A 15,965-nucleotide genomic window follows, 5' to 3' on the forward strand; every position below is an offset into this window, starting at 1 on the left:
AGGATTCTCTAGACCGAAGTCCAACTAACTAAGTGTAACTTATGCAGATATTCTATTCTTACAAGAGCATCAACCACTGGCCAAAAACATATAACTACACACACTTCTAATCTTCCTTTCTGACCTCCAAAAGTCAGAGGACAATTTATTGAACAAGCAGCAGTGGAGCTTCAATAGCAAGAATTCCTTTCTTCAGGCAATGAAACTGTAAACCTAACAGCAGTGGCAATTCTAAAGTTCTGACCTCTGAACTCTGACCCCTCTTCTCATTCTTAACCTCCATGTCTTATAAGCCTTCTGTTAGTACCACTTTTAAAGTGAGATCTGCTTATTAATGCAAAGGTGAAGCTACCTCCCTGAATTGGATTAGGCCTTTGCTCAGTCTCTTAGTGTTTGATTGTACATGCAGTGCACCAATCCCCTTTAACCTCAGGTTGCTGTTCACTTTGAACACGTTTGTAGTTTGCAATAAACTAATTTCTTAGTCTTTGAGAATATAATGCAACCGCAGAGGCATATTTTAAAATGTTATCTTTACGGTTTGGTTTTTCAGTAACCATAATGCTAGTCCATGATTGTATTGCTAACAGGCTAACATGCTAAGCTACATTTAGTACATTTTTTCTTTTTCAGGGTACCAGTACAACTTTGAACTAGTCATACACTCAATAAAATGATATTAAAAAAGGACAATGAATAATGTGAAAGGGGGTGTGACAGACCAACTGAAAAAGTATCAACCAACTGTGGAGATTGGCTAAGCTCTTCTGAACTTTTAGCATCTCTTTGCTAACAGCCTACACCTTTATTGCAGAAAACTAACTGTCACTATTCTATCAACCGTGTTTGCAGCAGCAGCAGCAGCAGCAGCAAGCAGCTGATTTCAGTGCTCAACACACATCAGAACAAAGAAGATAGCAACAAGTAAGCTAATGTGCACTGTGGAACCCTTCGCAAGCTAAAGGCTAGTGTATTTTTCAAAGGAGTTACTGGAAACCAAGACTAATCTAAAGAAAAAGGAATATTACACTTACATTCGCCATGGAGACATAAAAGTAACTCTTATTACAGCTATGTGTGTGCTAGATGTGTAAAAAGGGAAGTACAATGATTGTTTGCAGCTTGGTCTGCTGCCTCCAGGTGGTGAACCCCCAAAATGAATGCAGTTTTGTGAGCTAAAACTCGAAATGTTACATTTTAATACTTAAAAATTGGGTTTTGTAGAGTTTAGATTACGCTTCTAATCCATATAACCACATTTGTCTTTCTTTTTTTCTTTCTTTCTTTTTTATATGAATGATTTAATAAGGGATTTGTTTTAACAGTCCAAGATTAACTTAATACCTTGTGGAACGAGTCATTGGATTTCAACAATCGACAAATGTTGAAATGAAAGAGTTTGAAAGACCTAACATCACGTCTCTTAACTGTGCCTGCAGTGTTATTATAGCTGCCCAATCACTTTTGATTTAATCTCAGTTGAATGTCAAAATCCCATATGGAAATATGCCAACTATTTTTTTTTCAAGTGTATCAATTTGATAAAGTAGATAATTAAAGAATATGTAATGATTACAAAATAGACAATGAATATTTAATTTATTTTTACAGTTCAACCCATATAAATTATTTTAAACCTGCATTTTAATTGGAGTACACTGTGTAGAGTTGAGCCGTGCTGGTGTGTGGGCAGGCCTCTGCAAGCTTTCAGATGAATGTATACCGAGTCCTCCCTGAGGCTAAGAGGTCATGTGGTTAGGGTCAAGATTAACTTTTACTGCTGACAACTGGCTAATCGTCAACGATTACCGTTTCCACCACACGTTGTTGGGAAAGGTGTGTATAGATGTTATATTTGACTATATTTCGACATAAAGTGAATATAAAAGCAAAGACTGAGTTTAATCCACTGAAAGCTCAACTCATCAGTTTGAAAACTTTAAGAAAAGTGAAAATCTTCAACTTTAGAATTGGTGATTAGTTGACACAAAACGTGCATGTATTTGGCATGTTGCTTTAGTCATCAAGTATTTCCCATTCGGCATGTGTCAAGTGTCAAGTTTCAGGAATTGTACCAGACCCCTTGAGGGTCCCTTACAAGACTCTGGTTCCTCTCTATCGGAGCTAAAGCGCTGATTAAATCCAGCTTCCAGCACCAAAATGGATTCAGTCCCACTGTTTCTGGTCCCAAAAACTCAAGTCAAACTCCCCCTCTGTCATCAAAAACTCCATAGAGTGACCTAAGATGTGTTCACTTAACCACCAGTGTTTATAGGCAACATAAAAAATCAACAGGCTGCAGTAAAGCCTTTATATGTCTATACCCTATATGAACTTAAAACCACTTCAAATTCATCTGTTTTCCATTAAGCTCATTTCTCATTTTACATAGCTTTGAATCAAGCAGCTGACTCGGTGTGACATCCCATTGGTAACTTTGGCACAATCTTGGAGACTTTCTTACTGTCCCTGAAGCAGACAGCAGAAAGCACCTGTTCACCTTAAAGTCCTGCAGTGTCAGAGCCTTACGGCAGACAGCAGACCACCAACCATGCCACGCAGCTAAGCAGCTAATAATACATGTAGGCCGGACCCCAGCCCCACCACCACAGCACTGCCTGACCTCTGGACCCCCACGGGACAACACACTGCCACAGTGAAGGGTCTAATGATAAAAAATAACTTCTTCTTTCAAGCCTTTGGAGCCTACAGGCTGGGTTTAACTGATATTTAACTGATATGCCAAACGTTAACACTCCTATTTTCGACACTCTAAATCACATAACTGTTATGTGGAGTATTTGTAGAATGTAATTAATAAATATATTGGGGTTTAAGCCTAAACACAGCGCCTCGAGCTATAGAATGTGTGTTTGATGTTAGTCTTTAAGGCGGCTCCACCCTACCACTTCAGATGAGCTGCAGCACCTCCCTTTAAAATTATGCTCATCCCTCATCAGTAAAAAAAAAGAAAAAGGAAAAAAGCTTTGGAAAAACTCTCTTCACACTTTCTCTAACTGCAACACAGAAAAGTTATTACATTACATTGCATTTAGCTGACGCTTTTATCCAAAGCGACTTACAATAAGTTAGAAGTTATACTTAGAAGTTCATAATAAGTTTGGAAAATGCAAGACAGAAAAATGCTTTACAGTAAGTAACATCTGAAAAACAGATGTTATTTGTGACCCGGGACATACTGTACAGTTTATTATTTCACCATCAAATGCATGCAAACCTTTTCAAAACAAGATTATTCAGGGTTATATCTATATTTAAAAACGTTTGCAAGTTTTTCCAGTGGCATTGTACAACTTCACTGCAAACCAGCTCCTCAGACCCAATAAGTGGCAAACCTCCCTGAGTTATTCTCAAAAGAAAACCCCTTCTCTCAAAAACACACAGTCCTATGATGCTTTGACAAGTCCCTTAGTTTAAAAAACCAAGCTGTATACATAAAGGCAGCAATAAGGCACAAAGATGAGTTTAGGAGGAGGGGTGGATCCACTTTACCCAGAGAGAAAAACTTTTTTTCAGCGCAGCTTCAAAATGAACCCACACATCTCACAGCTGCATCTTACCTGAACTTGCTTGCGATGTGACAAAAAGCAGAATCACCGCTAAAGTGATTTGGGCGTCCCTTATCGTCCGTTTAACTTTCCATCTTATATGGGTATCCATGACCGCCAGAGACGTCCCCGGCAAGTGGATTCACTTTTCAACTTGGAGAAACTAACTCGACTTGCAACAACTTCTGGTCAGGACAATACTAAAAAGCCAAAAGTCCCAGAGAAAGAGAAAAAAGGGGGAGGGGGGGTGTTTGGTTATTTCTCAAGCAGCCATAAGGGATTGTTAGTGTGCGTTCCTCCAGCTAGTTAACGGATGGGCACCCGTCTCTCCGCACGGCTCCTCTCCTCTCTGCGTGTCTGAACTGTGCTGCACTGCTGCGCTCCGTTCAGAAGTGTTGCCTGCCCACTCCTCAGCCGTCACGTAGAGCCCCTTCAAGTCCAACGGGGCTACGGCGCACAGAAAAGCTCTCCCCCCGGGCTGTCAGTCACTCGGCGGACAGCAGGCTCGGGCAAATCAGAGCGGTCCATACATTAGAGCCAGCCCTGTTCCTGGCCGGGGGAGGAGGAGAAGTTGGGGGAAAGTTTCACGCCTACAAGTCTGAGCGCTCTAAGCTCTTCTGCATGGAGTCCACTTCTTCCATAGAGAGGCAGGGCGGGAAAAGCAAACTGCGACTGGGAGAAGTCATGGAGAAAGGAGGGCGATTCAATATAGTTGGTTTTAAGAGTAGGGTTGTGTTGCATCAACAGGTGGGCTCCACTAAAAGCACTGACCCAGCCTGTGGAACAGTAGCCTAAATGTAGGTTATCTAGCTGACATGTATTTAAATTAAGTATGTATTACATGTAGCCAGCCAGGTTGTTCTTTAACACATAGTTATATTTTGTGTAAATATTGACTTGTTACAATAGTCTTAACATATATTTTTTAAGAGCTTTTATAATAGTTTCTATATAGCCTATAGGCCTACATTTTTTCCTACGTAGCCTATTCTTCTTTCTATGTCTTTGTATGCGCCATATACATTCGTCGTTTGTGGGATAGGCCTTGGGAATAAAACCGATTCTGATTCTGAACAATGTGAGGCCACTATTTCCAAATGTCCAACTTGTTTTGTTCTTATTCAATAACTAGCAACTTATTATTATTATTATTAACTTAAATTGTAAATGTAATTGCATTTATTTATTTAAAAGCACTATATACATTTTATGCATTTATAAAGCACTTTTCCAGTATTTGCCACCCCTCAAAGTGCTTTTACACATGCAAATCAGAATTCAATCATTCACACACATTCATACGGCTGCCATACAAGCTGACACCTGCTCAGGAAAACTAACACACACACACGCACGCACACACACACACACACACACACACACACACACATTGGCCTTGCCATCGGAGCATTTTGGGGTAAAAACTACCAAGGACACATCAACATGTTGACTGCAGAGGATGGCAATGAAACCACCAGCCTTCCGATTTGAGACCATGCATCTACTGTACCTCCTGATTTATCATTAGATTTTGTATATATAAATCTAAAAATAGAAATACATGTAAAAATTACCATGATGATGGGTAACTAAGTGAAAGGCCCAAGGTTCACAGCATCTCAATTATTATTTGGTGGCTCTTTTACAGGTACACAAGCTGGGGGATGAGTAAGCTTCACTCAATCAATGAAAGTTTGAGTGCTATTTTGGACACGATGGATTCATAAGTGATAAGTGACTCTCTGGCAAGATGGTCCAGCTTTTATCATGGACAGGCCCAATTTTGGACACGAAGAACAACAGAAAAACAGCAGTTATTAATCAGATGGTTGTTTATCAAAACCAGACATTATTCTTTTCATTTAGGAGTGCTTAAATGGACTTGCTAAACTGTGAAATGCTTCATACAAAGTGTATATTCAAGAACAACTCAACAATCAGTTCAGATCCAGTTGAGCTTGAAGCACTATAACTTATCAGTAATGTATAACTTTGAATCAACCAGTCAAAGCAAACTTTTCATGGAAGCTGTGATGTACGTCAGATGTCACTGTAACGTTTGAATACAGTGAGAAAATACAGAACTGAGAAAAGGCAGCTTAAATGCAATCTAATCACTGGAAAAAAAATATTGCAAAGTAGTAAATTCACCCTCATTGATGAATAATAATTTGTACATTTTTTTTCCAGTGATTAGATTGCATTTAAGCTGCCTTTTCTCAGTTCTGTATTTTCTCACTGTATTCAAACGTTACAGTGATATCTGACGTACATCACAGCTTCCATGAAAAGTTTGCTTTGACTGGTTGATTCAAAGTTATACATTACTGATAAGTTATAGTGCTTCAAGCTCAACTGGATCTGAACTGATTGTTGAGTTGTACTTGAATATACATTTTGTATGAAGCATTTCACAGTTTAGCAAGTCCATTTAAGCACTCCACAATGAAAAGAATAATGTCTGGTTTTGATAAACAACCATCTGATTAATAACTGCTGTTTTTCTGCAGGTCTCCCTTGAAAAAGAGATCAATGATCTCAATGGGATTTCATCTGGATAAATAAAGGTTTTGAATTTAATTGAATTGAATTGTAAATAACTTTTTGGTGCCATGGTGAAATTCAGACACCAGCTCTTGCTGACGTTGTCTCAGCTGTCATATGGCTGCTGCAGTGGGGGGCAGACCTCCGTTAAGTGCCCTTGCAGTAAAAGTTGACACGATAAACAAACAGCAAAATATTGTTGCGACATCTGACACTGTGTCACATTACGAGGTGAAAACCATCTTTACACACGCAAGTGACTTGTTACAGTATGTTAGACTGGACACTGAGTGATAGTACAGACTACAATATAAAATGATGAAACATGAAATATTGTCCAAGCGAGCGCCATTAAAGAAATACCTCACCCATGAAATGAACATTTGTTTATCAAACGTCAATCCAGTTGTTTAGTAACAAGTAGTGAGCATATTCATTTTTAAATGAGATTTGGATTACATGCGCGATTTATGTGAAAATGTGTAAGTAGGCCTAGTTGTTTTCATATTGTTTTGCTATTCAAACGCAGTCCCTAATAACTGTATTTCATCATGAATTTTTCAGTTTTTTCCATTCATTGTAAAAGGATCCAGGCAACAATTGTTTTCTTTTGAGAGTTCACGGAAACACGTTATGAGTAATTCATATACAAATGGTTATATAGTGGGTCGTTTAGTTTGGAAAATTGTCTTAAAGCTTTTGGAGAATATAAAATTAAAGAAGCACAACTGCATCATGACTGTTTTTTGTCTGCACTCACATGCTCTTTTGTAACCCGAAAATCATAATGTACTGACTGACAAATGCATTTAGAGAAATGAAAAATGGGCTACAGACCTTTAATCTCCTGTCAGATGGCATCAGTGAACAGGTTGGAACCATACACTGGATATATAGGGTTATTAATCATGTTGAAACATAGCAACCTTGCCTACTGCCTCACAGCCTTTTTACCTTAAATGACCCCTATTTCCATATATGTTTCTTTGGTTCTGAAGGCATCACATTTTTAAATAAACTGCATCACTTGAAAAGGAGAGGATATTTATATCCAGAATACACCAGCTTTTCTAAACTGACCACTTAGACATATAATGGTTACGTGGTCAGATATATGGTACAAATTATGGGCAGAGCCCTGTGTTTAGGGTGGCTTTGTACCTACACCACACTAATGTGAAGGCTCTTTAACTGCTCCTGTGCACACACTCCCTTAAACTGTGTTCTAACCAAAAACATGGTGTTTTATCTGAGGCTGGACCATTGGTGGTTGTGCCCATCTGAGGACATTCAGAATACTCTCTCAAAATACATCCCTGTAAGACAAAATATAGGACACAGTCGGAAAAAGACAAGTGAATTGGGATTTAGTGTAATACTTTTTTAGTTTAGAACCAATATTTCAATTATATTTCTACTATTTTTCACATTTACATTCACCAAGATATGAAAGAGAAAAAACCTGATTAAATCCATCTCAAGCAGCACCTAAGAGTCTATTATTTCCTGCAGCTGAAAAAAGACATTATCTATACACATTACATTACATGGTACTTGTTAGACGCTTTTATCCAAAGCGACTAGCATACTCAATACTGTGGACAATTCCCACAGGAGCAATTTGGGGTGAAGTGTCTCAGGGACACAACGACATGTTGACTGCAGTGGGGTTTGAACCTGTGACCCCCTGATCCGAACACCTACGGACAACCCACTACGCCACACGCCCCCTCTACATACACAAGGAGCTGCTTCAACCACAGGCCTGTACTACGAATCCAGTTCAACATACCCTGGATATGTTTGAGTTATCTGGCTTAACTAACCCAAAACAAACGCAATCTCGCTAAGCGGTCCTACGACGCTGGTTATCAACTCGGTAACTCAAGCCAGGGTTTCTCTGTCCGGCTGAGTGCGCGTTCACATGAAAGGGGCGGGGTTAGCAACATTTGACCAATCACAAACATGGACAAGCGTACTGACAGCGCAGTGTCATACTTCCTGAATGAAAAGTAAACTATAATATTAGACAAATATGAAGAAGTTAAACTTTAAACATCCATGACTTAAACACTTTTTCCAGGATAAAAGCCACATAGTTGCACCTGCAAGGTGAATACAGCTGGTAAAAAAAAAAGTGTTTGAATGCGTACATTAAAGGTAGGGTAGGTAAGAATGGAGAAACCAGCTCGAATTTGAAAGTACGCAGCCAAATAAAATCTGCCCCTTCCTTCAGACTTCCTTACAGAGCCCCTCCTCCAACACACACGAATGCACATGACCAATGAGGGCACGAGATAAGTTTGTGCACGAGATGGAAGGCTGACAGGCAGGTAGGCCATCCAGTTATTTTAGCCGGGCCGGCTAAAATAATTGGTCGTGCTTTCCACAGATGACATTATTTTTAATGTATTTATTGTCAAAGCATTTAATGTTATTGTCAAAGCATTTAATGTATTCATTGCTATCGGGATGTTAAGAGCATTCCATTGAATATAAGAAAAGCGTTTCTGAAGTGAATTACCTACGAGTGGAGCTGACTTTAATTACATTTGACTCGAGTGTTTCGTCAATTTAATGTGATTGCTCTGAAGATGGGAGGTGATATTCTAGTCAGTTGATTTTTGCCGGCCGTCTTTCCTGCAACGGCAGTTTTTCTGTATTTCCATTATCCTGTAATATAACTTGATAGCTTTAAACTCCGCACACTGACCTCTGATTGGTCAGCAGGCGGTGCTTTCACTGAGTTGATCTCTTATCCCGAGGTCTGTACTACGAAGCCGGATCTTCGCTTAGCGAGGTAACTTCAGGGTAAACTCTGGGTTTCCGGTCCGACGACGCTGGTTCACTTCTTACGGCACTATGAGTGCAGACGTCGATGTGTCCCATTATCATTCATATCACATCATATCACATCATAATGTATCATATGTTTCCTTATCTGTGTCAGCTTCTTGAGCCGTATCTGCGGAGCAGGTTTGCCGTTCAGTATAAGTTACCATGGAGATCTACCCCGGTAATAAGTGAACCAGCGTCGTAGGACCGGAAACCCAGAGTTAACCCTGAAGTTACCACGCAAAGCGAAAATCCGGCTTCGTAGTACAGGCCTCAGCTGTTCCAAGTTTGAACGTTTCCAATACTTAAGTGTTAACTAAATGGAGATTTAGCCATCACTAAATTAAAACAGGTTGCAGTTGCACCACACACACATTTTAGTTCTTATATTGAGATTAATATTTACACCAAGGCTTTTACATATCAACAGTAGGCTAATTGAAGCAACTGACGAAGCAAAACAACGAAACCAAATCCTAATATAAGACCTATTTAGCTATAATGATGTTTAAAATAAGTAGGGAATGAGCTAGGGTTGAAAGATGTGACCTGCATGACATTGGACTAAAATGCTGGTTAATAAATATGTAAAGTGGGACGTTTTCAAACTATAGTCTAGACCAGGGGTGTGCAAACCACAGCCTGGGGGCCAACTGCGGTCCGTGGTCCATTCTAAAAGTATAATGGAATATGCTCCACACCTGAAACTTGTGCTTTTCCTACAGTATATTGTACTTCTTAAATATATATGTAAAAATATATTACACAGTAGTATTCATGTGTTAATAAGCTCCATTTTCCAATACATTCAGTCAATTCAAGTTGATAACATTTTCTAACTAATCTTAGTTAAAGGTGGGGTAGGTAATTTTGGAAAAACCAGCTCGAGTGCGCTAACATTTGAAAATACACAGCCGGAAAAAATCTGCCACTTCCTTACAGAGCCCCTCCTCCAACACACACGAACGCGCACATGACCAATGAGGGCACGAGATAAGTTTGTGTACGAGATGGAAGGCTGACAGGCAGGTAGGCCATCCAGGGCCGGCTAAAATGATTGGTCGTGCTTTTTACAGTAGCCTACTACGGCTTCCACAGATGACATTTTTTTATGGATATTTTGTCAAAGCACTTAAAGGAAACCTATCATGCTATATTTAAATGATATATTGTAGGGCCATACCTATATAAGGTATATTTATACGTTTCTGTTTTCAAAATACCAAACAGATCATGCATTTTAGCCATGCCTCATTTCGCTCTATGTGCTGTTTGCTGTCTACGGGTCTGATTTTGCTGACCACGCCCCCCTGCAGGAGAGGGGAGACGTGCTCTGATCAGCTGCTGGGCTGTCAGAAGAGGGGGGGAAAAAGAGATCTCCATGTTTTATTATATAGAGTCGTTATTCATTTGTTTTAAAGCTCAATAAATAACAAAGAAGACCTTTGACCGGCACTTTTCTAATTTTGTCCGGAAGATTTAAACTTTAACGGACATCTTGACCGGCAAAACAAACTGAAACTGAAACTCTGCCGCACGGTCCCCTCGTTCCTTGGAAGAGGCGGAGAGGTGGGTGTTTGTCATCTGCTGGTGGACTAACCGGAGAGAATTACAGTGCTTGCCTCGACCGGGAGGGATTGCATTGCAGCGGGAGCAAACGCTTGCCTCGGGGAGGGAGAAAGAAAGCCACAGCGGAGAATAAACAGAAGGGTAACCATGGTAACCAAGTCTTCTTTGCTGCTTTTGTGGTAGACTACAGCGCCACTTACAGGCCTGGACCCGGGGGGCTGGACCCGTCCAATTCCAGTTTTGGAAAGTCTGCCGTGGTTCCATTCCATTTCAAAGAGCTGTTGACGCTCGGCGTAACCTTGTCGCACTGCCACTCCAACATCCAATCACAGGGCTTGATGACTAATCACGGGGTTTGTAAAGCAAGGCGGATGTTGTAGTCCCAAACGATAGCTGGGGATTGTGGGTAGTGTAGTGTCTTCGGAAACTCAGAAAAAACGATTTGTTTCTCTGAATCGAAGGTTAAAAACACAAAAGCATTGTATACAATTTAAACCAATCAATATTGTGTAATTAACAAGGATAAACTGATGTTTTTTAGTGGATGAGTAATGCAGATATCACTGTGTAATCATTTGACAGTTCAAGGTTCAAGGTTCTTTATTGTCAATCTGACATAGCTACAGAGTAATTATGTAGTTGAAAATGTTATGTCACAGGCTTCTCCAACAATGCAACATAATAACATAATAACAATAAGAGCAAGAGCAATACAAAAAGAAAAATAGTTATAAAATAAAATAAAGTGATGATGTGGAATAGTGCAGTACGGGGAATGAGGGGAATATATCCGGTTTTATTATGAAAACTTCGAGACCGGAAAAACTGTTTTCACCCACGCTAACTTTACATGGAAGCTGCATACACGTTATCCTGGCGAGACCTCAAATCATCTTCGTAATATCTATCAAACTACAGTATAGATCCTACACATCGACTGGACGTGGATTCTAAGAGTACAATATACACTTCTCGCCAGAAATCGAATCAAAAAGCATTTTAATGGCCAAACTATTCCACAATTTAGGATTTTCCAGAGAGGGTTATTTGTGAATAAACGTCCCTCCGGAGCGTTTGCAATGAACGGGCCGGGAGCATGTTGTTTCTTACACGACCACTAGAGCACCTCTAGTGGTCGTGTAAGAAACAACATACACTTTAAAACGTGTCTCTGGGTCGTAATAACGGCATGAACAATCGGCCTATATGGCCGTTTTTTGTAGGAGGACAGGCTGTAATAACCCCAGCTATGTGGGAGCAGAGATTTCCAAACAAGTGTAGTCAACGTTAAATGCGACTTTAAAGTCCCTACCATCTAAAAGTCTCCAATTGCATATACATTTCCATCCTACTGTGATTCCTTTCGCAAGACATAATACACACACTTTTAGATTCTGTTTAACTTTAGCAGTTCTGTCTCCATCACCTGTATGTCCAATCAAACATTACTCAGTTTAGAAGTCAGAAAAAGGCGCCAGAACCTGCCTGAGGATTTCGGCATTTTTAGGGTTTCTTTAATATCAGTTAGTTGTCTGTCCGTCCCGCCATGAATACAATGCGAACATAAACTGCAAATAGGTCATTTGGCACACTTTGATTGGTGTCAATTAAAATAAATATTAGCTAAAAGAAACTGGGCTACATTTCACGAGTCCTAAAACCCAGAAGTGAGTTAGCATTTTACCACTACCGGTTCCCTCGTCTCAGAGCCAATGGGATTTCTCCATAGCATTTTGGAAAATAGCTGGAAATAAGGTCTGTGGTTGACACAAATTTAAGAGACGGATCACGTTTTGTTCTACGACATTAAATACATCAGCAGTGACCCCACTGGTGATTTTTGAAGAGTTTACGATGGTTGTTAACAAGTGGCTGAATAGGACTACAGAAGTTGTCGAGGACGTTGTACGTTATTACGCCGAACACGTAAACACTCCCGCTACATTTGTTTGCCCCTGTTCTGCTTGAAAGCAAGTACCTGCGCTCTTACAAACTGTTAAAACAAACGCTTCAGCTTTTACAATTTTGAATCTGCATTTTTGAATATCGATCTTAAGTTGGCGTGACGTTGAAGCAGCGACCCTGCTGTAGTTCGTTTATAGCATAACGTTAGCATTTTGCTTCTGGCAATTAGATTTATGATTCGAAAATTATAAAAGTAGGGTAGAAATGTGGAGATTATCCGGCTCAAAACGTGCATTTATCAAACAGCTTCGTTTTCCACAGACCTTATTTCAAGCTATTTTCCAAAATCCTATGGAGAAATCCCATTGCTTTGTTGTCGAGGGAACCCATGCGCAGCTTACTTCTGGGTAAATACGTCAACCCTGCACCACTCTATTTTGGGAGCTGTAGTTCTCAAACATAGAGCTCAATAATCCCCAAACATCACTGCGACATAAAATAATAAAAGCAGTGTTTCATGTTCTCTATCAATATATTTATTATTTTGATGTTTCATTATGGTCGATATAGCCCTATAGTGAAAAACCCACTATAAATCCTATATATTAGAAAAAAATCCAATTACTGTTAAGAAAAACATATTTCTCCATGGTTGTAAATACAACAAATGTATACATGCATTTATAAAGTATTGGCAGGAAGTTTTAAATAGCATTAAGCCTCATTGTTTCAAACTATGCCAACATGCTATTTTAAACTCTTGCTTGATAGCATACAAATATTTACAAACAACACATTTACAAAAAGTCTTTATATTCATTAAAGGTCTCCTATTATGCTATTTTTAGGCATATATTATGGGTCTCAGATATATAAAAATATATAAAAACATGTCAATGATGTGTTTTGCTCAAAATACCAAACAGGTCATGCATTTTAGACATCCCTCATATCCCTCTGTTTCAGCCCTGTTAGAGAAACGCTGATTTTGGGTCCTTAGCTTGAAAAAAGAAAAAGAGAGGAGGGGGAGCTAATGCCTGATCAGAAATCTACCGGCAGATACAGCTACATGCTGCCGTGATTAAACGCCATATCATGTTCCAAACCACTTCAAGGATTATTTCTTAAACAGTATGGAGCTCAAATGCATTTTCTCTTGCGGGTTTACCACAAGGTGAGTTCCTTTTTTTATTTCCTGCTTTTTTACACATACTCTCTCCAGTACAGGTTAGCTCTGAGTGTTACGGCCCGTCCACACGGCGGCGTGCGTTGAAGCTTCAACGCTTCTGTCCATTCACTTTGAATGGGGTGACGTCACGTTTCGCCGAACTGCATTGTGGGAGCGAAGCGTAGCTTCAGAAGCGTTGCTCACTGCAAAAGTTGAGCAATGTTCAACTTTTGAAGCTTCAGCGGAAGCGTCAGCCAATCGAATCATATGCGATTGGCTGAGCTATAGCCAATCAAACCGCGTGCTTGTGTGTCCGGGGCGGGAGATTCATGTGATTGGTTGTTGGTCGAATTTCAGCCCCCCCCGCCGGCAAGCTTCAACGCACGCCGCCGTGTGGACGGGCCGTTAGCGTCATATCGGACGCAAATCTGGATCAGCTCCGTTGTACCCCCATTTTTTGAGATTTGGGTACAGAGGAAAAGAGAGAGGGTTTTGTTTTCTGACACTTTGTGAGTCTCCTGACACACCGGGGACCAGAGGTCGCGTTAACCGAATATTTTCCGTCTATGACGGATCTTTTTTAACAATGACGGAAAAATCTGAAAGCAGTCGGTCATTTTGACTTATTATTACAAACTCGGAAGAGCGCCAAAGTTTCCCTGCAGTGAGGCTCCGGTGTTATGCCGTGTTATGCATGCCCGCCAAAAAGGAAATGATACCGTTTCCAAACCTAACTTTGCCGTACAAATCATTGAAATGTCTGTGAGTTTTCCAGCGAAAAAGTCTAGCGCATATTTATGTATAAAAGACATCATAAAGTGCATTTTGCATGATAGGTCCCCTTTAAGTTTTGATGGTGTCACAACACAATATGTCCTAACTAATTTCTGCTTAATGTTTTGAAGTCAAACAGCAATCTGTTTTGCCTGCATTTTATAATGTTGCACCAGTTTAAATAGGTGTATTGCAATTAGATAAAGGCCTTTAAAGGACTGAAGCATCCTAGAATATATGGAGGATTTTAGAAGGATATCTTTGTGGGTAAAACTGTAAAGAAGAGACTACACAAACAGGAGCATGCATCTGCAGGTACTCTTCCTTCTCAGGTTGCCTGTAAACTAAAGCATTTCATCTGTCAAGAACTCGTAAACGTTCTACAGGTTGAATTACACATATTTAAACCTGCATCCTAGTCCTTTTCAATCATTTCCCAAACACACAATCCTTTTTCACAGACCCTGCATCAAAACAGTGCTCTGCAGTGTTGTGACGGGGATGAATTACAGAAAGGAGTTGATTCTGTGTTTTCACTTTAATGATAGATTCTGAAGGAGCTTGGAGGACACTCAAATACAGCATACCAAAAAGACCAGATAAATTGTGTATCCTGGCACTCAGCAGCTTCTGGCAGCTTAAAAATACAGATTAGACTTCTACGCAATGTCGGATGTTGTGCAAATCAAGACTTTGGGAAACCTTTCTATTTGAAATACCGTTTTTTTCTGTGTGAGTTTGCATGTTTCGTTTGTGTTTTGGCACAAACTAAATGGATATAAAGAAAGGGGAAACCCAGGAGCACATTTTCTCTAAAGAAAACAATAATGCTTAAACAAAAAAAGAGAAAAGGACAGTGTGAGTCAGGCACCAGTTTTATATTTTCAAACCACATTTAAATTGGAATTAAATTAAGTAGCCTAACAATCCAAACAGATAATGTGGAAAGCCTCTAGGTTGAATTGCAGATGTTTTCTTTATTCGTTTTTGATGTTGCATTCTATATGAGATTGCCAACACTTAGAAGAACAAAGTGTGGCAAAGAAATATTTAAAATGTGTTTAAGAATGAGTGTTTTTAATCTTGAAGAAAGCTGTTTAAACTTTTGACAAAAGGAATGTAATGTGTCCTCTGCCAGACCCTCACTGGAGACGTTCTGCATTGTTAGAGCCTGTTTGGCACGGTGCACCATGGCAGAACACCATATTTTCCATTCCACAACACGTGACTCCATCCTGTGCCAGATTTTATTCTGGCACACCTCCTTATAAACACACTAGGGGAAACGTTGTAGTGTTAAAAGACTTGACTGTTAAGTCTAGAAATGAAAAAAATTCATACACAATTGGAATAATGACAAAATGTCTGTCTTCGAAACACACCACCAGTGTAACCTGTCTGCTCATGCTGCTCATCGACACGTTGATTTGGAAAAGATATGCATGCACAGATAGGCAGACAGAAAAAAATATTGATTCCAGGCAGGAATCAATCAATGATCATTTAACAGAGGAAAAATATGCATGTATGGCCTTGCACTGTTGCCCTAAAAAAAGGTTGAAGAGACTATGATTTTCTCAGCAACAATGTGTTTGGTGCTT

At 39.7% G+C, this 15,965-nt stretch overlaps 1 protein-coding gene across 1 annotated transcript in view; it reads right to left on the minus strand.

The window, feature by feature from the left end:
• The window catches only part of col5a1 (procollagen, type V, alpha 1), a 78,588-nt gene extending 74,576 nt beyond the window's left edge, over positions 1–4,012 (minus strand). Inside the window, 1 exon segment of the mRNA XM_034122874.1 lies at positions 3,582–4,012. Within this exon segment, the coding sequence (XP_033978765.1) occupies positions 3,582–3,681 (100 nt within the window). The 5' untranslated portion in view covers positions 3,682–4,012.
• Between the last annotated feature and the right edge of the window lie 11,953 nt (positions 4,013–15,965).

Source organism: Trematomus bernacchii, unplaced genomic scaffold, assembly GCF_902827165.1.
Source record: "Trematomus bernacchii unplaced genomic scaffold, fTreBer1.1, whole genome shotgun sequence".
In the NCBI taxonomy this organism is placed as follows: Eukaryota; Metazoa; Chordata; class Actinopteri; order Perciformes; family Nototheniidae; genus Trematomus; species Trematomus bernacchii.